Here is a 22,594-nt window from a genome sequence, read left to right as displayed (position 1 = left end):
TTTTCATATTTTCGAGCCTCCCATGCCTTCGTGTGGCCCAAAGATACATTTTTGTTTTTTTTTCTATTTCTGATAATATTAGTGTGGATAGAATACGCTACAAAAAAAAGAATGCATGTTTTTTTTTATATATATTTTTTTAATTATTTATCACTATGGGTTCAAGCAGTGGGCGGGGCTACACACTGGCTCTCCAAACTTCGCCCAAAGTCCCTCCCACTCTTTCGAGCCGCCCCGCTTCGCGCCTGTTGGTTAGGCCGGCGTCGAGTGCATCCATTGTGGCCTCGGCGCAGATGGGGAAGCGTCGGCGGCGGGCAGCATGGAGACGGTGGAGCAGCTTGTCTCCTTCCACCGCATTCAGGTGCAGCTGAGCGGCGGCGCGCCGTGGGGCTTCACCCTCAAAGGGGGCACCGAGCACGGAGAGCCGCTCATCATCACCAAAGTGAGTCCGACACGCGTTCTCGCAAACACTTGCATGGCTCGTCTTTTGCATTGTTGCCCAACCGAGCTCTCTTGCTTCCATTCGAATTTAATTCTGCATTAAGGAGTAGGTTGTGCACTTGCATCGTAGGCGGCGGTTGTTTTGCAGAGCTCGTAAAAGTACAAATAAAAAAAAAACCAAAAAAAAAAACCCACAAAGTACTGATTCGACTCCTTCACTTAAGTTAAAAATAAAAGTATAAAAGTCTGAAATGTACTCCAGTTCGTCCAATTCAAACAAACAAACAAACATTTCCGTACCTTTTCCCAAATAGGCACAAACATAAACTGATTCAGTTACTAGCGTGGTCCATAGCATCTCTGACAATCCGCAAAACTGATGATCTTGTTTCCAAAGTAAAAGCAGTGTTTACAATTGTCTTGTTTTGAAAACAAAACACAAAGATAATCAGTCGTCCGAGAATATTAACTTTTGAGAGGCCGGAATTTTGAAGATTTGAACAATTTGAAGTTTAAGCTTGGTCTCTAGTTGAAGCGATTAATCTGTTATCAGAATAGTTGTCAATTAATTTGATAGTTTAGTTGTGGATTCATGATTTGATTGTTGCAATTGCACCTCTAACATACTGTCAATAATGTACAATTTGGATAACTTGGTGAAGCAGCACATAAACTTGTAAACACAAAATCATTTGCCTCTTTTATGAATAGATATACGTAATGCCTATTCTTTGCATTTTGTTGTTGTTTTAAACTGAGAGCTAGCTAGCATTATCTTAACTTTCCAAACGTGTTTCTGACATCAACTTATTCTCTTAAGTAAGGTCAATGGATGGGGAATGACGTTCATGTTGATTCTGTCACAATATCTTTGTGCTATTTGAAGTGAAGCTAATTAGAAATTTTGTACACAATGATGAATAAGTGTCAAAACAACAAAATAGTGCGGCTATAAAAATCTTAGATATGACAGGAAGTGAACGAATGACGTCGAAAAGACCTCATTGTGTGGCCTTATTGTCACGTTGCTCGAAAAAGAGTGCGTGCTTGACTTTTACCGCCAGTAATTATTGCTGTGTGTTCTTGTACGGGTGGCCGAGGTGTTTATGTTATGTGTGTGCCTGCGGCGGACATTTTGCCCAGCCTGCGCCTCCATTCACATTCACCGGGCCAGGCAATGGAAAAGCATAGCTCATTCAACTGGAAACTCACACACATATGCATAGCCGCTGGGAAAATGTGACTGGGAGAGATAAAAATCAAACTTTTTTTTGTGTGTCCCGTGGCTATGTGAAGCTCAGAAGGTTTGAGGGCTTGTGTGAGCTCTTCTGGTTCTGTGTGAGAGTCCAGCAATTAGACGCACACACAGAAGGGGGGGGGGCCTCCTCACTCACACAAGACGGCAGAAGGATATAAGCCATTTGGTCAACATTCCAGCAGAAGCACAACAAATTAGCGTGGCGGAGCGTGTGCGTCACACACGACTTTCTGAACGTGCGTAACCAATCGTTGGAGGAAACTTGTTGCAGTTTTGTCAATAAGATGTGGAAAGGATGCAAAGTGTGGGAAGATTTCACACACGGAGATATCACCGGTGAGGGGGAAGCGCATTCCTCTCCTCGTGTTTTTCTCTCCTTTCTGCTGCTGTCAATGTTGACACAAAACCCAGGATTGTGCCAAAGAATTTTTGGACACATGTTGGCAGGTGGGCAACCCGAGCACCACCATGTTTGTGGCTGCGCGCGCTTTACTCTCGACATTAGGGATAGACCGATAATCGGCCGGGACGATTATCGGTGCCGATATTTGGCATTTTGACAAATATCGGCATCGGCCATTTTTTGAATCTGAAGGCCGATAAAGCTCACTGAGCAGGGAATACTTGCGAACGTAGCGAATTTGGGGTTTTCATCAGGATTTGTAAGACGTTCGCAGTCAGTTGTTATTTGTCGTAAACACATTTGGAACATATTCACACCATTTTTCACCGCGAAAATCTTTTTGAAACGTTTTTACGAACCCTAACAAAAACCCCAAATGAGCTACATTCGAATGAATTTGTTACTCAGTGAGAAATTATATATAGTTTAAAAATCCCCCCCCCCATTTTACTGCAAATGAATATCGGCTTGAAATATCGGTTATCGGCCTACTTGACGACAAATAATCTGTATCGGTATCGGCCTTGAAAAAACCATATCGGTCTATCACTACTCGACATTCCAGTTAAAGTAGCCTCCAGTCAGTCTTCTGTGTGGGGGGTCGATGAGGATGCCATCAGATAGTGATGCTATTGTCCAGTGCGTGCGTGTGCGTGTGTGTGTGTGTGTTACTGTCCTGACTAAGCAAAAGCAGCCGTTTGTTTGTGTACAAATGATGAGCGAGCGAGACAGCAGGTTGATGAAATGCACCTTATGCCGCCCATGTGACAAAAAAAGTGTGTGCGTGCGTGTCAGGGTGGGTCTGGAATGTGTCTCTCTGTAATCTGGAGCCGTAAGTGCTTTCTCCCGGGCGGCGTCTGGATGAAGCGAGCCGAGGTTCCGCTCAATTTGAGAGCCTTCGTTTTGGCTCCGTTTCAAACCTGGACGACAACACACAAGGCTCGACACCAGGGCTGTCCAAACTTTTTCATTTGAGGGCCACATACAGAAAATCAGAAGTACGCAAGGGCCACATAATGTTATGAATAGGAAATTGTGTTTAGTCCTAAAAATTGTACAAATAATTTATTTGTTTATAAAAATGCTACAGTATATAAACCACTTTATTTGTAATATGGCAATAGGGTTATTATAGTTTTGGAATTTTTCACTAGTTTTTATCTTGTTTTGAGTTTGTTTTTTTTTTTTTTAGTTAGTTTTAATTCGTTTTCAGGGTTGTTAGCTTTTTATTAGTTTTAGTTATTTAATAAATGCTTAGTTTTAGTTTAGTTAGTTTCAGTATTAGTTTAGTTTTTTTTTTTTTTAAATGTGTATTACATGTGCGCAATATTTGAAAAAAACCATAGGCGCAACGTCATTATTCCGGTTTATATCAAAATAAATCTACTAAAAATCACATTTAAAATCATCCCCAAAGGCTCATGAATTAAAGTTATTACCAAAGACGAAAACGAAGGACATTATTGCTATAATTATAGTTTTAGTTTTAGTTAGTTTTGTAAACATAAAATGTAGTTTCAGTTCGTTTTCTTTTTCAAAAAGCATCTTCGTTTTTATTTTATTTCGTTAACGAAATTGTAGTTTTGAATTTTAGTTTTTTCATTAGTTTTAGTTAACTAATATGAACTTTAATAGCACCTGTGTTTTTCGACACCCTCCCTTCTTACTTTGACCATCTCCAAACATTTTTGTTTTTATTTTATTTGAACTGAGTCAAATGCCATTTTTAGCATATGTCGCGGGCCACTAAAAAATGGACGGCGGGCCGCAAATGGCCCTCAGGCCGTAGTTTGGACACCGCTGCTCTGCACTAACTTTTCCACTGGTAGTACTGGTGCGAGTAAGATTTTTCGTTGGTCGCACAGCACAGGATTTGGTCGCACCATTTTTTGCGGAGCTACAGCATGACCTTAGGCATACGCAACTCGATATTTGTGTTAAATATTTTATCGGAACGTGAGGTTTGCCTGCAACAGCAGTGGCTATCAAAACAAGTCAATAATTTCGTAGAACTTAAAGGGATAATTCACTTATTTAGCCATTTTTGGCAGTCAAACATTCATATTTTGCCTATAATAAATGTTATATTTTTTATTATTTTTCATGTAAAATTAGTACCTTTAAAAACACATTTTGCAACTTGCTGTCGACTGAAAATGACATCACAAGGGCTCAGGTAACCAATCACATCTCAGCTTGTGAATGTCACATGACCAAACCTAGAAAACAGGTGAGCTGTGATTGGTTACCTGAGCCCTTGTGATGTCACTTTCAGTCGACAGCAAGTTGTAAAATGTGTTTTTAAAGGTACTAATTGTACGTGAAAACTAATGAAAGTATCAAATTAATTACAGACAAAATATTAACTTTTTATTGCTATAATGGGCTAAATAAGTGAAGTATCCCTTTAATTATATTACTGTATGTTCTTATAAACTTCAATATCATGGAATGCTATTTTCCTCATTAAAAAAAAAAACGCATGACAATATTTTTTGTTAGCGAACTGAAAGCTAAGTAAACAAAGTGTAAATCTCTCTCTCTCTTTTTTTTCGTAACAACTTACCTGACATAAACTACCTGATAAGTGTAATTTGAGTTCAACTTCAGTTTAGCTCAAGTAAAATTTGGTTCCTTATTGAAGTAAAAAGTTGTTTTATAGAAGGGGTGGTTAATACTGTACCTCCATTGACTGCCTTCCTGCTATTGTGGTTATCAACATTTCTGTAATAAAGTTCATTTCTGAGGAAGTCCGGTCCGCGTGTTGCTGCAAAATGTTGCTGTAGCCTCTTCCCTACATGACGCCATGATTCATTCTTGCCTGGAACGTTTCCTTTTTGTTGCGCTTCGCCAACATTTTGGTTGTTGTCATGTGTATAGTCGATTGCCACTTTAAAAGTGACATTCCAGCGCGACGCACGCTGGTGGCTAAGTTTGGCCCGAGTCGAGACCGAGCTGGAAAATGGAGACAAAACTCTCATTGTGGCGCGTCACCCCGCTGACTCCGCCTCTTCCCGCTGCAGTCACGGGAGCTACTTTGGGAACATCAAGTTGAGATTTGTGTTCTGGTTTTCGGGTATACTTTAGTGTCATCAAGCTATTTGTTGCACATGTTTATGTGTTGACGTGTGCCATTAAGGGGCGTGGCCTAGTGAGCTCGCTCGCGATTGGCTGTTTTGTTTTGGTCAGTAAACAGCTGGGAGTGTGCCAGTGCTCACTTTCCTTGACTCACAACTCCAACATCAAGAAAAACAAAAGAAAACAACGGCGTGAGTGGCGGCTCGTAACCTGCGGCCGGTGTGTGAGCGTGGGAGCGTTTCCTTTTTCCATCTGGGCCCCCTCCCCTCATCCCGCCTTGATAAAGAAGGCCTTGTGTGAGGAAGGGAGGAGAAGCCGGAGGGCAGAGGTCCAAAGCGTATTTGTCCAATGTGCAGCGGTTCCTCTTCTCGTCCTCCAAGGAGGGCTCACGACTTTCAGGTCTTTTTGACTCGTCTGGATTGTCTGAGGGCTTCTTTGTTGGAACTCAACGCTTACAGATGTTCTTCTGATTGGCTAACGGATGATTAGCCAAACGCTGAGGAGACGTGGATTCTCGGTTCACCACTCGAGATTTGATTCGACAAAATGGCGAGAGACTTGAAGGACTTTGACATGAAGCGCTGCTGCTTCGTGGCCAATACGCAGTTGAGGTGGTGGAAACAAAAGGAGGAGCACAATGCTGGCGGGCCGGCGGGGGTCCGAGGAGGTCCCAGAACTCGTTAGTCCTGTAGCGGCCGACCGCAGACAGCTGTGATGCTTGATGGATGAGCTTGATGGCTCTCAATGTGCGTGTAATAAACACATTTGACATTCTAATAGAGTCTTCAAACTGCTGGGTCAAAAATAAGCCAATATTGGTCAACGATAGGTGGGTTGCAATCACGTGATTCCGTTTTCACCAAAACTTCACTGCTTTGGAAATACTTCAAAATTGTGAATCTTAAACTAAAAGAGCATTTTTGTGTTTTATTTTGAGCGTTAAGACTATTGAAGAGTGACTGTGCTGTTTTTTGTTTTTTTTTGGCCTTATGTATTTCTTTGCTTACGTTTTGGAGTTCGTTTTTGTTTTGGCTTAATTAAATTCCCTTCCCCTCCACCTCCTCCTCCTCCTCGCCCCGCTTCTCTGCTTTTGGGTCTACAACCACACCACAAAACCTTAACACCTGGAGGCTTACAACTATTTTGTGTGTGGTTGAATCAGCGAACTCGGATCAAAAGAAACACTAAATGACTGCCGTCTTGTTTTTGTTTGGATGAGTAAATGTCTCTTTTCAACTCAAATTTACACAAAGGTACCACTGGCATCAGGCTAACAAGCTAGCTGGCTAACTGTTACTTTACCTGCTATTATCTACGTTTTGCTAGGTTAACCGTTCTCAGAGGTCTAACGTATGTTGTGGCCTTCCTGGAAGAAGGACCACAATTTAAGAACCACTCGTTGTGATAGCTAATGCAGCTAGCATTGCTAAAAACAAAGGCGGCTAGTATTATCACGGTTAGCTATGTTTCCGGTAATAACACACCGGCCTGTTGAGAGTTTTATTCAGCTATGTAAGTAGTTTCAGATGGTTTTTAATCCAGGTCTGCCGTCTTCTTTCTGTATTTTTTTTTTAAATTCACCTTTATGGGTTATTACTTGCGGCCCACGAAAGTAGCTTTTATTTCTTTCTCGATTAGATCAGTTGATAGAGCCATAAAAGGCACAAAACTTCGACTTTTTTTTCAGCTCTTTCCTATCGGGAAATTACTTCCTGACCCCATCTGGCCGCTTGTCATGACGTCATATGAAACCCTCCTATTTAACCGACCCGCTACTTGGTGCAGTTTGACCCAACAACAACCCAAATTGTGTTGTTTTTCAACAAGGATTGTTCTATTTACTCTTATTGGGTCAAATTGATCCAAGTAGCAGGTCCGTCCAATTTTTGACCAATGTTTGGTTATTTTTAACGCAGCAGTTTTAAGGACACTGTTGACAGACTACTTTCCCCGAGCGAGGATCTGTCATTTTGTCGGCCTCGACCTCGCGCTAATGCAAGGTTTCACTTACAGGCTTCTGCACTCTATGGTTGTTTGGGTAATATTACAGTTGTTCTGTGTGTTACTTCTGTCCGTCTGAGCACACAAACTCGCACTCGGCAGACAGGCGCTGATTGTTTGTGATGAAAGAGCCTCTTGTTAAATACAGTTAGCTGCGTGTACGTGGGTATGTGTCAGGTGATTGCCGAGTGCTGACAGCTTGTGGCCAACGTGGGGTTTTCCAGATTTTTCCAGGGCACAATCACGGGCAGTGAGCTTCTACGCACACAAATGAAGCGAAGTGACCGCTTGGATTAAAAATAAAAGGGTGCGTCTGACCTGTGCATGTGTGGCAAGCGCACAGAGAGGCGATTCTTCTTCTCTCCCGTTCACAAATGCCGAAAGTGACCTCACCCTGTCTGGATTCACGCACACGCATCGGAGAGGAATGTGAGTTTGAGCGGGCCGTCTGAAGATGCGCCATAAAGAAAGGAAAGGTTGCCATGGAGACCGTCGCCTTAACTGTTTTTTTTATCCCCCCCCCCCCCCCCCCCCCCCACCCCCCATATGTGTCGCCCAGATCGAGGAGGGAGGGAAGGCGGCCCGCTGCGAGAAGCTGAAAGTGGGCGACGAGCTCGTTAACATCAACGGCTCGGCCCTCTACGGCAGCCGGCAGGAGGCGCTCATCCTCATCAAGGGCTCCTACAGGATACTCAAGCTCGCCGTCAGGAGGTGAAATCAAAAACTTTCTAAATCGCATTTGCAACTCTGAGGAGCCATAAATCTGTGTAGCGTTCGTTCGTTTCTTCACATTTACAGCATTTTCCAGACATTGTTTTTTTGACATTTTTTTATTTGTTTTTTTGTGAAATTTCGTCCGTGTTAAACTGCGTCATTCACCGCTTAGCTGCAGTATAAACGTTTTACCAATAGAGGGTGCTAACAAACTTATACATGCTAATAGCCACCAACTTGGACTGGCTTAATTTTCAGTATTGCTTTAATAAAAAGTGCAAGTCATACTTAATGCTCATTTATATATTTTATTAGTTATTTATATTCATTTTATATTTCTCTTTGTTAAACTATCATTATTACCGATAAAATAACTATATTTTTAATATTTTTGCCTGTCTGGAACTTATTTATTGGATTGACTTTTTTTTTCTTTTTTTTTTTTGGGGGGTTTTTGAACAATTTAGTTTTCTGCTGACTTTTTGGAACAAATTCATCACAAAAGCTTTTAATGTACAAAAGCTAAAATAAGAAAACATGAAGAATATATTTTCAGTAATTCAGTTTCACTTTTTTAACCTCATCTATGATCTACCCCATTTTTTAAAAAATTTAATATAACTTTAATCAAAGCACCAAAGCTTGCCCATAAAATGAACAATTCTACATTTTTTTTTATTACTTCAGAATCCGATTTATTGGCTGTTGTTTACTTGGCACCCCAAGTTTATGAGATGGAAAAAAGGGGGGGAAAAGCAGAAGGAAGAGAAGAAAGAAAGAACAAAGCACAATTGGTGCTCCTTTAAAGGGGGGCACAGTATGGACCTGGAAAAAAAAAAACCTGCACAAGTGCACATACCAACACAATCATGGAATACAAAGGATTATAATTCAATTATAGATTTAAAAAAAAAATGAGCGTGTTAATTTTAACCAAAAATAACCTGTTTTATGTGCACATTTGAAGCTTATCTATCACTGAGCTGTCCCGTTTGGAAAGTCTTATGCGGCCTTTGAGCACCAAAGTTTGCCTAGTGCTGGTTTTGTGCCTTTTCCCAGAAAAGCTTTTTCAAAACCATTCGAATCGAGTGAGTTTGCAGGAGCCACAAGCAAACCCTTGCACAGCATTTTGGATTATTGCTGGATGATGTCAATGTGGAGGAGCCAAGATCATGTTTTGCAGGAGGCTTGGAAATGTTTTTATGATATTTAAGTTGCGTTTAAAAAAACAAAAGTGTTGTTTTTTTTGGTTGTTGTGTAGGACTTCTGTGTTTGTGTTTCTGATCAGACTGAAGTTGAATTCTTGACTGTTGTTATGCACACTTTAGTCCATCAATCCTACCCAACGTGTTCCCATCACATATCGTGGTTTCCCGACAGAAAAAGGGGCCAGCGGGAGGCGCGTCGGCTAAATATGGGAAACCACGGGAATTCAATGCGCCGGCCAGAAGCTCGGGTGGACGGTGGTTTATGTTTGGGTCCGTTTTGGATTGGATTTCAGCACGGATGCTTTTTTTTTTTTCCCCCCCCTTTGAATGTGTGCTTAAACAAGCCAGCGAGGACAAAGAATGCAAAGCTCAAAAAGGGCCATGTTTGTTCATGTTGTCTCACTTAGCGGATTTCATCCCACATGACTGTGGTCACGTGAACTTTTTTCACACGTTTGTAACGGTCTCCGTCATTCATTTGTGGATGGGAAAGAACGTCGGGAAGGTTTTGACGCCTTCACCTGGAAATGTTCCTCCCGCTATCCTTCCTGTTTTCAGACACCCACCGCAACTGGACATTCCGCCGCTTGTGCGCAGTTTCCTCTAGTCGTGTCCTGTCCAACTATGAACGTTTGTGGGAAGGAGAAGAAGATGCGTGTTTACAACTGACCGCGTACAAATACTCTACTCGAGTATATTTTTTAGTTTTCTTGACTAGGTGTTTTGAATATTTCTTTCTCTGATGACGTTTTACAGTTACATTTGACAAAAAGATCTAAACTTTGCGCCCATGACAGAGGCTAAATAAAAAGCAGAAGCTTTTGGCCTCATCTGAAAGAACTCATACAAGTACAATTCAGCTGTTATCGTTTGCTAATGTAGCATTTTTTTTTTTGTTCCACATTTGAAAATGTTAGCTAAGCTATAGCAAAATGAGCTGATGCTGGCTTGTTGGCTAAACTGTGGAACAGGACCTGATGCTAGCTTGTTAGCTAAGCTATAGAACACGAGCTAATGCTAGCTTGTTAGCTTAAGCTATAGAACACAAGCTAATGCTAGCTTGTTAGCTAAGCTATAGAACACAAGCTAATGCTAGCTTGTTAGATAAGCTATAGAACACAAGCTAATTCTTGCTTGTTAGCTAAGCTATAGAACACAAGCTAATGCTAGCTTGTTAGATAAGCTATAGAACACAAGCTAATTCTTGCTTGTTAGCTAAGCTATAGGAACACAAGCTGATGCTAGCTAGTGTCATTATAAAAAAGTAGTACTAGAAAACAAAAATATTTTGGATTTGTATGTTTGCATCACACATAAAAATATGTTTTATGAGTCTTTTATCAGTCTTTTTTATTGTTATTTATTTTTTACACAAGTATCTGTACTTATACAATATGAGTAGGAAGGCCAGTGGTTGCAGCGGCACCAACTTGGAAGTTATAGGGAGGGAGTGTGAGTCGTTTTATAATTAGTTCAGAAATGACTTTTTCTGCTTTTTTTTTTATTTTATTTTTTTTTGCTCTGCTCAAAAATGCAATAATGTGCTACATTATTGAAGTAAAATTTTTTTTTTTTTTTTTTTTTTTTTTTTTTTGCCACTTTAAAATAGAAAGTTGGAATCATACCTAATTGGAAATGAAGCACAGTTGCAGCTGGTTTGTCCACCGTCAAACAATCACCTAGTCTACGTTGCGCCCGCCCCGGACTGCGCTTGCTGACTGGTGCTTATCTGTTGTTAGCAGATGCTGGTTCAGAGCACCACAAAGGCTTTTGCTGGCTCACATGCATGCATGGGATTGTTTGGGAGTTTGACTGCAGACAGATGGATGGGCTGAATGCACACACGCACGCGCGCGCACGCACACGCTGTTGTTTGGATGTAGTGCCACCGGCTCTCTGGGGACCTGTGCTGGACCGTGGTCTGCGGTGCCAAGAAACTTGCAACACAATAGCCTGACCCCCACCACTGCTTCCCCAAACCAACAATACACATTCTTCAGATTCCTCAAGACCTCTCTCGCGCTCGCTCTCAATTGAAGTGTACTGTCAAGCTAAATCTAACACAAAGAGAATTACATCTTTTGCATTGTTTTTTGTTGTTGTTGGCAATAGTCTGCTAGTTTAATGCTAATGCTAACATATAATCAACATCTGTGTGGTTGATGTGAACTCTTTTAGCACCATTCGAGTGTATATTCTTTATCTTTTGTGAAGAATGACTGTTATTACTGAGTGGCATCTCCTCTGTGTCCACGTTATACTGCCAACAGGTGGCCAAGGCATGTGTGCCCATTTTTTTTTTTTATTCTGTTTAATTATGTTATTTCATTTTTCATTCCTGTTTTTCTCTTTGAAATAACACATTGCACTTTTTTTTTTAGGGTGGCTGGAACGGATTAATGGCATTTCCATTCATTTCAATGGGGAAAGATGATTTGAGAGTGTAATCTTGTATCTCAAGGCACCACTCTATGAGTTCCATGAGATTGTAGTTTTTTTTTTTTTTGTATTTCTCTCTTGCACTGCTTCCAGCCTGTGTATGTGAATGTTATTTATTTATTTTTTTTGGCCAATCAGATTGCAGCCTTTGTGTTGCCATTTCAGCATAATCTGCCTTTGGCCTTAGTTCTGTCCCACTTAACGTAAATGATATTACTAATAGGACTGTTTTTTTTTTTTTCTTCCTAATCATCTCATCATTCCCTTTAGGCATAATGTATCCAAAGTATGTGATGATAAGCCATGGGGCAAAATGATTGCGCGCACGCACACCACGAGAGCCGTAAAGTAAACAAAAATAGTTCCCGATGGCAGGTCCGTGACACAATGGTAGCAAGGGGAGGAGGTGAACTTGTTTAGGCTTTCTAGCGTCCAACCCTTTGAAGTCGACGTGCGGAATGTAAGGAATGTGTCAAGCAACACTCATGTAGGTAACACACGTCCTCATGGAGTCTGCCCAGGAAATCGTTTGAGGCCACTAATTGCCTCAGGTCGTTAGTTGTGGTCAAACGTACATGCCGCAACATTTTGGGCGTACACGTTCACAAGTTCCTCCGTTGTTGATTCATACGGAACGGGGAAACTCCAAGAGATTAGTCAAATTAAGGTTAATTGAGGAATTGACTATTTTGGGGCAAAAAAAAAAAAGTCCCAGTGCATAGCATTGCTTTAGATGAGCCACTTTAGCTAAATGCTAACAAGCAATGCAAAACCTCATAGACAGGCGTAAGAGACTTGCACCTCTAGAATTTTTTTTTTTTCGGTGACAGTCTCGTTATTTTCAGATCAACTGTTCTCCTTCAGAGTTTTTCTTTCACCACATGTTGTTTTTGGAATGGAAAAAGCCCCCTCGTCTGTCACCTTTTACTCAAAGCCACTTAGGAGGAAGTCCCTCTGCATTTTCCTCCCCATCAAGCAATAACATTGTGGAACCTTTTGCTATTATTTTAGCGGCATTGCCGCACTTTATCTGCCCTCTACAAACTTCCTCTCGGCCTGACTCACACATCCTGAATGTGAGAGAGGCAGGCAAAGATGAGCGAGAGAGAGGGCGGGAGTGAGGGAAACAGCCAGTGCGGGTCCGAGGAAAAAGTTATGATTTGTCTTCCAGCGAGGAAGAAGGGATGGAGAGTGGACGTGAGGATCCACGTTGGTGTTTTGCCGCTTAGCGCGGCGCCGCGAGCGCCTCGCCGGCAGCCTTTTTTTTCCAACCCCCCTGGTGGTCACAGCCGGGCGCTCCGGTCACGCCGGGTCCAGTGGAAGGAGGAGCTTGATCCCAGAATCCGGGATCTCACAGGCTTCATTGTTTGGCCGTGGCCAACGAACGCGTTGAACTTGACATTTGCCTCTGGACGTTTCTGCTCGTCACTCTGGTGGGTTTCCGCGTCAACTTGATCAAGTTCTTTCGGGGAGGCGAAAGCTCTTATCGTCTCCGTCTGGCCGCTTATCTTTTTTTGTCTGGCATTGGCGGGCTAATGTAATGTGTCCCGAGACTGTGTGTGACTCAGATTATGCGCCTTGACCTTTGCGCTATCGCTCAGCTGCTGCCATGAAGTGCGACATTCCAGCAGTTCCTTTCTAAATCTCTCGTTTCGACTTTCATCATCATTTCAAGTCTGTAGTCCATCGTGGATTCATTATCAGCCTCTTTTGGACTTTCTGGAACCTTCGCAAAAGTCTTTTCAACAAGATTTCTCCATTGACACTTTTTTTCCGCACGTGTTTTTGTGTTGATCTCAGAAATTTGCGCTGACCATTCACCTCAGCCCGCTTGTTCCCTCAGGCGCAGCATCCCGCACATCAGGCCTCCCTCCTGGCTTCCCACCGAACTGCCCCCTCCTCCTCCGCCTCCCCCGCCCTGCCTCCCTCTCCCGGACGACTCCCCCCCGTTGCCCCCGCCACCCGCTCCACCTGCCATGCAGCTCCACCCCTGCGCCTGCACGCTAGCCTGGAATACGAGTGACAACAGGTGAGCCGTAATAATCGGGTGCGTCTTGCCATCAATTGCGGTTCATCGTGTGGTGTCGTACCATATTGGGCCACAACGTGCGGGGCGGCAGCACTGAGCTCTCTGAAAGTTTACTATCCGTTGTTCCCAGCAAGCAAGGAGAATTTATGCGTGTGGGAGTAGCTGCATGTGATGCTGCTTCTTGTGTGTTAAGTAGCAGGCACTCGAAGGTTTCATATTACTGTAACTATGCTAATCTGAGGAACTGGAGTTCACTGTACTATACTAATGCCTCGTTTTCTACTTTGCTCCCGCCACAGCCAAAACTTGCTAGCGTACATCTGACATCATCATGTTTTAATCCCACGCAGGAAAGCCCTTGTTCTAATTATAAGCGTCTATGTCAACACTTCAGTGTGATAACCAATCAGATCCCTCAGTGAGCTGTTCTTTGTCTGCCTGTAAGTGACAAATTGTTTATTTTTCCCAACAATTTGAAGACTGCGGCTTTTTTTTTTTTCTGGAAAAGACGCCTTTAGGCGACAAGTAAGGCTAGAATGTTTGATGTGTGCGATTTCATCACAATCGCATCACAGCTTTTAACTCATTCACTCCCAGCCATTTTCACAGAAGCAATCCTGTCCGCTCCCGGCTGTTTTACTGGATTTTGGCTGATTTTGCAAGGCCCACAGAATATTATGTTCCATTGCTATAAAAACATCTATCAAATCTATCAAAAGAAAGATTAAAGTCTCTTCTTTCATCAGGAAAAAAAAAGTATGTTTCTATCAGTTTCCGTTTTGCAGAAATGAGCTTTAGAAGAGAGCTAAGTTTCATCAGTTTTCACAAATCTATTCAAAATTGTAAGTCATTGAGCTTTTTTTCTACATGGCCCTGGTTGATCTCCTTTGCTCTGCTGCCACCTGCTGGCCGTTTGTGTAATAACTACCATTTCTGAAACCGTTCTTTGCAGTTAAGAGGCTGCATCAAAGCCTTATGTATGCTCGAGCATAAAAAAACAACAACAAAAAACGTATAAATACGTCTTTGGGACACTTAGAACATTTAAAAAAAAACGTATTTACACGTTATTGGGAGCAAATGAGTTAATTTGTCCGAAAGCTAAGGTAGGAGGAGTCACTGGTTTTACAAGTCTTATTTATTAGTGCGCAGGGCTCATCATGAATTATTTTTGCGTAACCCCAAGGTGTAATTTGCAGACCACTGGGGGTCCGGGAACCCCATTTTGGCAACCACTATTCTAGTCCATTGCCGCTTCTATTTTCTTGCGTCTACTGTGCTGTCACGTAGGCGTATTTGTGTTATGATGAACTGTTAGTCCTTGAAAGGAAATAGGAACTGTAATGACTCACAACACAAAAAATAACCTTTCTTTGTCTTTGTTGTCCAGCCTTCATTCGATAGGAATCAATGATATCATGCACCTCTTTTAAACTCGCGTCTCCCATGAGGGTAAGATGGCAAGAAGTGTGTGCGTGTTTCTTCCCACATCTTCTTCTGCCTGATCTCATCCACACAGGCGCGTAACTGCGCACAATGGCATGTGACTCCCACAACAAAGTGGACAAAGAGAGGAAGAGGGCCAGTAAACGGTGCTTTTGTGGGACCCCTTTTTTTTTTTTTGTCCCCTCCGCAGAAGGCGCACGCTGCAAATGTGTTTGGTGCCGCTTAGTCTGTGCCAACCGGCTGGCTTGCATGTTCTACGATTCGCCTCATTGGGCAGGAGTGACTGTCATTTCCTGTCCTCTCCTGTCTCATTTCCTCTCTTCCTCCCACAGGTCAAGATGTTTTTTTGGTCTCTATTCCGTGCCTTTTTGTTCTGTACTGTATGAAGAAGAACCATGTGGAGGAATGGGTGTAATATGTTTCTAAATCCCTTCTCCGTCTTCTTGCAGTGAATTGCCCATGCAGTGGGGTCAGTTGTGCCGGCCGTACTCGTCCACCGATCGGAGCAGTTCCCTGGGCTCCATGGAGAGCTTGGACACGGCCACACCGATGACGCAACCTTACTCCGACTCGCACAATTCACCCGTAGACCAGGCGCTCTTCAATAGCAAGAGAGACTCGGCCTACAGCTCCTTCTCCGCCAGCTCAAACATGTCCGACTACGCCACGGTGCCACTCAGGCCCGGCGACGTGTGCTCCATGGACAGCTTCCTTCAAAGCCTGGCGCCGGCTTGTCCGAGCTCCGCCGCCGTCGACGGACGTTTATCCGACGAGGGCCGGGCCGAGTTGCAGCGGGTCGGTTTCAGGTTCAGGTCATTGACCAGACCCAGGCAGAGGCCTGTGGAGGTCAAAGAGAGACCCTCCTCTTTTTCTTATGAGGAGGACAGGAGAAATGGAGAATGCGGAATCGAAGCAGAGACAGAACAGTCTCCAGACAACGGGGACGGTTTCACGAGCAACCAGAGCTCCTGCTCAAATCTTCCAAACAAACGTTGTGCTTCCGCTCCGACGGACATTTCCTATGAGGAGAATGTGCCTTGTCCAAACAATGAACCGGGAACTCATAACGGCTTCCTCAAAGAGGAAGATGGAAGCCAAACTGGACATTTGAAATGCTTCTATAGTCTCAGTCCAAAGGAAGGCTATGAATGTGATGCGAGAGACAGTCCAGACACAACCACAGATCAGCTCTCTCTGGCCTCAGCTTCATTACCTTTACATGCCTCGTTGGAGGCTCACGAGCAGTCTCAGGTCAATCCCTCCACTTCGACAGGTCATCACTGGCAAAAGGACCCCAATAAGACACAACTTCAGTGTTTGCAGTTTCATAGCAACAACTCCTCGCCAGAGCCTTTTAGTCAGCCATATCCCTCAGAGTGGTCTTCAGTATCTGCAGGCCCTGTGGAGAACCAAGAACTGTCAAACAGCCATTGCCTGGACCCACCCAAAAAATGGGGCGATAGCTGCTGCTCCACCCCTGAATCTGTGTTCTTGGAGGAAGGAATGGGATTCATTCAGCATCACCACCCTTGGGGTCGCTCTGTGAGCGTACCCGAGGACACAGCTGGACCATCAACAGGCAGGCTGGGTCCTGACCAAATCCTCGGAGATTTTGAGCCTCTTAGCGCAGCTGCGAGTGTCGAGACTTTACTGGAGGAGCAAATTTCAGATGAGAGAAGACGTGAAGACAAATTAAAGCACAATACCGCCATTGACGCTGCAACGAAGAAGCCAAACTCATCGAGGAACCATCGACGCAACCGCCGCCGTAGCGAGCGCTTTGCAACCAACCTCCGAAATGAGATCCAGAGGAAGAAGGCCCAACTTCAGAGGAGCGGTGGCCCAGGAGGACTGCTCTCTTGCGGGGAAACCGTTCAGGAGGAGGATGGTGCAGACCTCCACGAGGAGTCTGAAGACCCGGACACTGAAGTCAAAGACGGAGAAACCAAAGTTGTATTTGCCTCAACTATTGTTTCCGCCAACCGGACCAGTGCACCAGATGAGAAATTAATCCCTTCATTCCAAAAAAGCTGTGACGATTCGCCATCCACAACCACAGCTGTTCAAATTGTGGACACGGGTGTTCCGAATTTTGGTGTTGGCGTCCGAGTTGTGGAGGAGCCCGCCCCTGCAGGCAAAGCTCGCCGCTGGCGTTGGACCCCTGAGCACAAGCTCCAACCCGAACCGGAACCAAGCAGGCTGTATGGCGTCATTGGAGAGAGTGTGTTGGGAGTCACCCAATCAAGGCACGGCGTTTGCGCCTTCACCTCCGCTGCTGCACCCTCCGGTGCTCGCTCTGCTTCCTGTTCCCGAATCGAGGAGTCTGACATCCTTCCGTTTGCCGATAGGAGGAAGTTTTTTGAGGAGACGAGCAAGTCCGGGGCTGGATCCAAATCCTCCGGACTCTCGAGTCGTAAGTCCCAGGAAGTGGAGCAGGGTCCGTACACAAACCAACGGAGGTACTCCTATCAGGGGGGGATTCAACAAGAAAAGCCAAACATGGTAGAAGACAGGAAGCCATCAGTATGTACCAGCCGAGACAGACAAAAGGAGAGCGAACAGATTAGAGAACGGGAGGAGAATGTTAGGGAAAGAAAGAGGGACCAAATGCGAGAAATTGAGATGCGGCAGGAGAAGGAAAGCCAGGAAAGGGAAGTAGAACGAGAGAGGCTCAGGGAGAAGGAGCGACGGGAAAGAGTGAGACTGTGGGAAAGGGAGCGCGAGATGGAGCTCGAGTTCGCGAGGGTAAAGGAGAAGGAACGTCTCCAAAAAGAACGGGAAGAAGAGACGGGAAGGGAAAGGAAAGAGTTTTACAACACAAATCACGAAAGAAACGTCCAAATCCCGACATCTGCATTCTACCCGGTCAAGCAACCCTCGCAGACAACACTGTGCCAGGGGCTCGCAGCAAGGAGCAACACCCCGACACAAGTAAGTGGACCCACATGCGCTGGTGGGCTTTGTGTGAGGGGGTTGCCAGGTTGGATTTCACTGGGACTTGTGGAATTTGCATCACTTTTACAGACAAAGCAAAGCAGCTGATGGATGAAACAATTGCTCATATCTTTGTTAAACCTATTCATGTCCTTGCAGTATCCTGCCCGGCAACACGAAACAAGCAAACTGAACAGGAACTGCAGTCTAACAGAGAGGTGAGACGCGTCCTTTATATATACAGAACGCTCACTGATTGTTCCCAAGTGATTCCCAGGAGAATTTGGGTGTGTGGTCGGGTTGTTTAGGCGTTGGCAGGAAATCCCACTCAGTCATGGAATGAGCCGTAAGTGTGCAAAGCAATTTGTTCTGAAATTGAGCTTGGAAGTCAATTTATTTGTATTTTTGCCGTTAGTGTTAAAATAATTTTTTTGTTTTTTGTCCCACACACTTTTGGGATGGAGGATCTTTAATTTCACTCCCAGTTGAAGTTTACTGTAAAATTGACGCACAGCTATCGCATCAAACAAAAGTCAGCTAGCTTTGTTAGCATGCTAACATAGCATGCTAACAAAAGAACGATGTATTTCAACTCAAGGTGTCAGTTTGTGGAACAATGTGGATTATAAAACAAAACCATCTCAGTCCATTTGTATTTTGAAAAAATGTTTAAAAGTTCAATTCTTCTGGAAAAATATAGATAGTAACAAGGTCATGCCGTTGAATCATTTTGTTTACCATGAAAGCATCTTGACTGCTTACTGTCATTTATTTTATTATTTCTGTCCCCTTTCATTTATTTTCTGAAGAATGAAATAATTTTTTGTATATATATATATATGTATATATATATATATATATATATATATATATGTGTATATATATATATATATATATATATATATATATATATATATATATATATATATATATATATATATATATATATATAAATAAATAAATAAAACAAGTGTGGTTTTGGTTTCTTCGCATACCAGAGACTACACCTGCTGGAGACGGGAGTCCCGGCCACTAGACGGCATCGGTCTGCATCATCAGCCTTCCCAGGTGGTCGGCGACAGAAACGACTGCAACGGACACGCGTTAGCGCCCCTCTCGCGGCGGGGGCGCACCATGTCTGAAAACAATCTCCTTGTTGAGCGCCGGCCGCATTCCACCAGCGCCGGTCAAAAGCTGAGCGAAGTGGAGGAACGAGCGGAAGATTTGGTGACACAGAAGAAGAAAAAAGCTCCCCCGAGGCCACCGCCGCCCAAGTGGGAGCAGTTCCACCGCAGGCGATCGTCCCACCACACGCTGTTTGCTTCTTCGTCTGCTCCTCCGCAGCGGTCCTCGATAGAGCAGCACCCTTCTGCTCATTTGACCTCTGAGCCGTCCCGGCAGAGGTCGTACAGCCTCCCGCCGCAGAGGCAGGAAGTGGCGGAGAGCTGCCCGCACTGCAGCTGCCACCGACCTCCGACTCAAGTCCCGTCCGATCGCCATCAATACCCCGAGCTCTCCTTTTCCATCGCCCCGCCCAGTCCCGTGTTCTCCAGGAGGGCCTTCAGACCCGTGATCCCGACATACTTTGAGCTGCCATCATCTGGACCTGCAGCCGATTGGAAGACATCTCCCACAATTCAAAACGACAACACGCTTGCACCTGTTGTGGCAAATGGACACCTTGAGCAGCGGACGTGTGCGGCCTCAAACGTCCCGAGTATTGATCCACCAAAAGTCCCTGAAACCGAGTCGGAGGCGACCCTCAGCCCGAGCCCGACGCACAGCCTGGAGGCAGAACTGGATGTCCCTTTAGAAACGGACATCGACGACTTCCAGGAGGACGACGGCCTTCCCGCGGAGGCGGAGCCGATCACCAGCGAGCTTCCTTGCTACGCGTTGCCGGCCACCGTGCTGGAGACGGACATCGACACCGTACCTGAGCCGCGGGCCGATCCGGTGGGCGGCGTCCGGGCGGAGTGCAGCTCCGTGGAGGAGGAGCCGGAGAGCGGCAGGGAGGGGCTTAGCTTGGACGAGCTCTTCCCCCACAGCAGTGAGGGCGAGTCGGGCACGGAGAGCTGGAAGGGTGCCTTCCATAACCCCGAGCATAACACTGACAGCTTGGATAGGTAACGAGAGTTGACTCCCATTTGGTCTGAATTTGACCTTTTCGTAAACATCCTCAACGTCCTCCCCCGGCAGGCAGTCCGGCGCGAGCTCCAGCTGCTCTTCCTATTACGGCACGTCGGCAGCCAAGGCGCATCTCTTGTCCCAGATGAAGGACTTGACCGACAAAGAGCGGGAAGAGGACGACGAGCTTACCTACAAGGTGAGCTAGCTCGCCGTCACCTCCTCTCTCGCCTGACTGCCCGTCTTAGCCATTTTTTTTTTCTTGCCGCATTTCCCCGCGCGTAGCGACAGCTAATGGAGAGCCTGCGTAAGAAACTGGGGGTGCTGAGGGAAGCCCAACGGGGGCTTCAGGACGACGTGCGGGCCAACGCGCAGCTGGGGGAGGAGGTGGAGGGCGTAGTGGTGGGCGTGTGCAAGCCCAACGAGGTGGACAAGTTCCGCATGTTCATCGGTGACCTGGACAAGGTGGTCAGCCTGCTGCTGTCGCTGTCGGGACGTCTGCTGAGGGTGGACACCGCGCTGGACATGCTCAACCCTGAAACCGATGACGACGAGAGGGTAAGTTGGCGCCAAAGCGCTCTTTATATACTTGAGGCTGAATTCAAGCTTGTGCTTTTCTGGTTGCTGTCTAGCTCTCCCTGCTGGAGAAAAAGCGGCAGCTCATGCGGCAGCTGTCTGAGGCCCAGGACTTGAAGGAGCACGTCGACCGCAGGGAGCAGGCCGTCAGCCGCGTTCTGGCTCGGTGCCTCTCACCAGAACAGCACCGAGACTACAGGTGCAACCTGCAATTCCGTTTCAGTTGTACCAACTGTCAATACCAGACTGAGCTAACTAACTAGCTTCAGGGGTCTGTTTGTGGCTCCCTCTGCATCTTTAAACAATTTTTTAGAAATTAATACATTTTTTATGGATTTATTTGTATTTTTTAGAGACAATATTATTAATTAAATTAGTTAATTTAAAAATAATTAATTTAGATATTTACATAATAAAATGAACAATTAATATAAAAAAAAAATAAACATCGGTCTAAATTTTTAAGTTGTGAGAAAAAGATGAAAAAGTTTTTTTAAATTCCCTAAAAATGTCCAAAAAGTGATCATAAAATGTCCCAAAAGGAAGAGGAAAAGCAGAAATTTACCATAAAATATCCATGAAATTGCCAAAAATGTCAGAGGATTTAATTTAATAAAGAAGAAATTACCATACATTATTTTTGCAATTGCCAAAAAAGTTAGAAAATACATTTAAAAAAAAAAAGGTGGAAAATAAAAGGTTCAAAAAGTAATACCATAAAATGTACACAAATTGCCAAGAATGTCAGAAATTTAACTGTAAGGCAGTAAAGTCTAAAAAAGTATGAAGAATTGCACAAAAAAAAAATAATCCAAATACCAAATGCTGTATATTTTTGTGTTGTTTGTGGTCCAGTTCTAATGAACTCTCAGTACATTAGACTTAACACTAACACACTTTATTTCATCACAATCTTCAAATGTGCCCAGACACATTTTTGGTTATTTATTTGGCTTCAAATGTCTCTTTTGACAGGAAAAGTTGCTGACCCCTGAATTAGCTGTAACGTGAATGTTATCTGGAGCAGATCACAATCAAGATTGCTCAAATAATAACATGATGAAAACATTTAAATATAAAAAAATCATGCTGATTACTAAATGTATCTGATGGACGCCTTGTGTCACTTTCAGCCATTTTGTGAAGATGAAAGCAGCCCTTCTGGTGGAGCAGAAGCAACTGGAAGACAAGATCCGGCTGGGAGAGGAGCAGCTGAGGGGGCTCAGGGAGAGTCTGGGGCTGGGCCTCGGTCTGGGATTGGGAATGTCCGTGGGATACGGCCATTACTGACTGAAGAACGCCAGACCAAAAAAAGCAAACCCTGAAAGGGCACAAAGAACCCGACGCTTCTCAGGTTTCCACGCAAAGACTCAAACAGGATGTCCAGCAGGCGGGAACTGGAGTTCTCATTACCAAAGAAAAAAAAAGGCCTTACTCTTTGTTTTTAGTTTTTTTGATGGTGCTTCTCATTACATTGCAGTTAATTGTTTCATCTATGACACCCTAGCATCATATCAGTGTGTCACCTTTGAATTACTGTGCGGAGTTTGACACTCCGCTTACAAAAATGTATAGAAGAGCCTTTTGTTTATAATGTATACATTGTGTGTGTGTATATAGTGGATTTGAATATAGGTGGAATGGCTGGTAGCAAATGCTTAGAAAAAGAGCAGCTAAAATAATTATGTATATTTTTACTTTTTTTTTTTGTAAACTGCATGAATCTACTCAGTTGAAATTGACACTTTGTTTTTTTTGCGTTGATTTTTTCGTCATCATCCATTAAACTTTGTCCAAGTGTCCACTATCCTAATTTGTGTCAGTGCTGTTCTGTTTGTTCAGTTAATTAGCATACTACTGAAATACGGATTGCTTTTTATTTGAAAGTGAATGTAAAAAGTCTTCATTTCTTTCTTTCAATTTCTGTTTGTGAGTAACAA

The 22,594-nt window shown here is 44.1% G+C and overlaps 1 protein-coding gene across 4 annotated transcripts; it reads left to right on the top strand.

Annotated features, from left to right (window-relative positions):
* Positions 1–217: 217 nt before the first annotated feature.
* On the top strand, positions 218–22,467 carry shroom4 (shroom family member 4). Of its 4 annotated transcripts, XM_077500431.1 has the most exons (11): positions 295–442; positions 7,406–7,610; positions 7,741–7,892; positions 13,386–13,571; positions 15,467–17,948; positions 18,111–18,169; positions 18,950–20,077; positions 20,151–20,277; positions 20,364–20,636; positions 20,711–20,853; positions 21,788–22,467. In XM_077500431.1, exons 4-11 carry the CDS (start codon positions 13,519–13,521, stop codon positions 21,942–21,944), a joined length of 4,422 nt encoding a protein of 1,473 aa, XP_077356557.1. In that variant the 5' UTR covers positions 295–442; positions 7,406–7,610; positions 7,741–7,892; positions 13,386–13,518; the 3' UTR covers positions 21,945–22,467. The 4 variants fall into 4 exon arrangements, with proteins under 4 accessions (XP_077356556.1, XP_077356557.1, XP_077356559.1 ...); XM_077500430.1 differs by lacking the exon at positions 7,406–7,610 and having other exon boundaries at positions 218–442; XM_077500433.1 differs by lacking the exons at positions 7,406–7,610; positions 7,741–7,892 and having other exon boundaries at positions 296–442.
* The last annotated feature ends 127 nt before the right edge of the window (positions 22,468–22,594 follow it).

The sequence above is a fragment of the Festucalex cinctus genome, chromosome 16, assembly GCF_051991245.1.
Source record: "Festucalex cinctus isolate MCC-2025b chromosome 16, RoL_Fcin_1.0, whole genome shotgun sequence".
Classification (NCBI taxonomy): Eukaryota; Metazoa; Chordata; class Actinopteri; order Syngnathiformes; family Syngnathidae; genus Festucalex; species Festucalex cinctus.
This window is presented reverse-complemented; position numbering and strand designations above follow the sequence as displayed.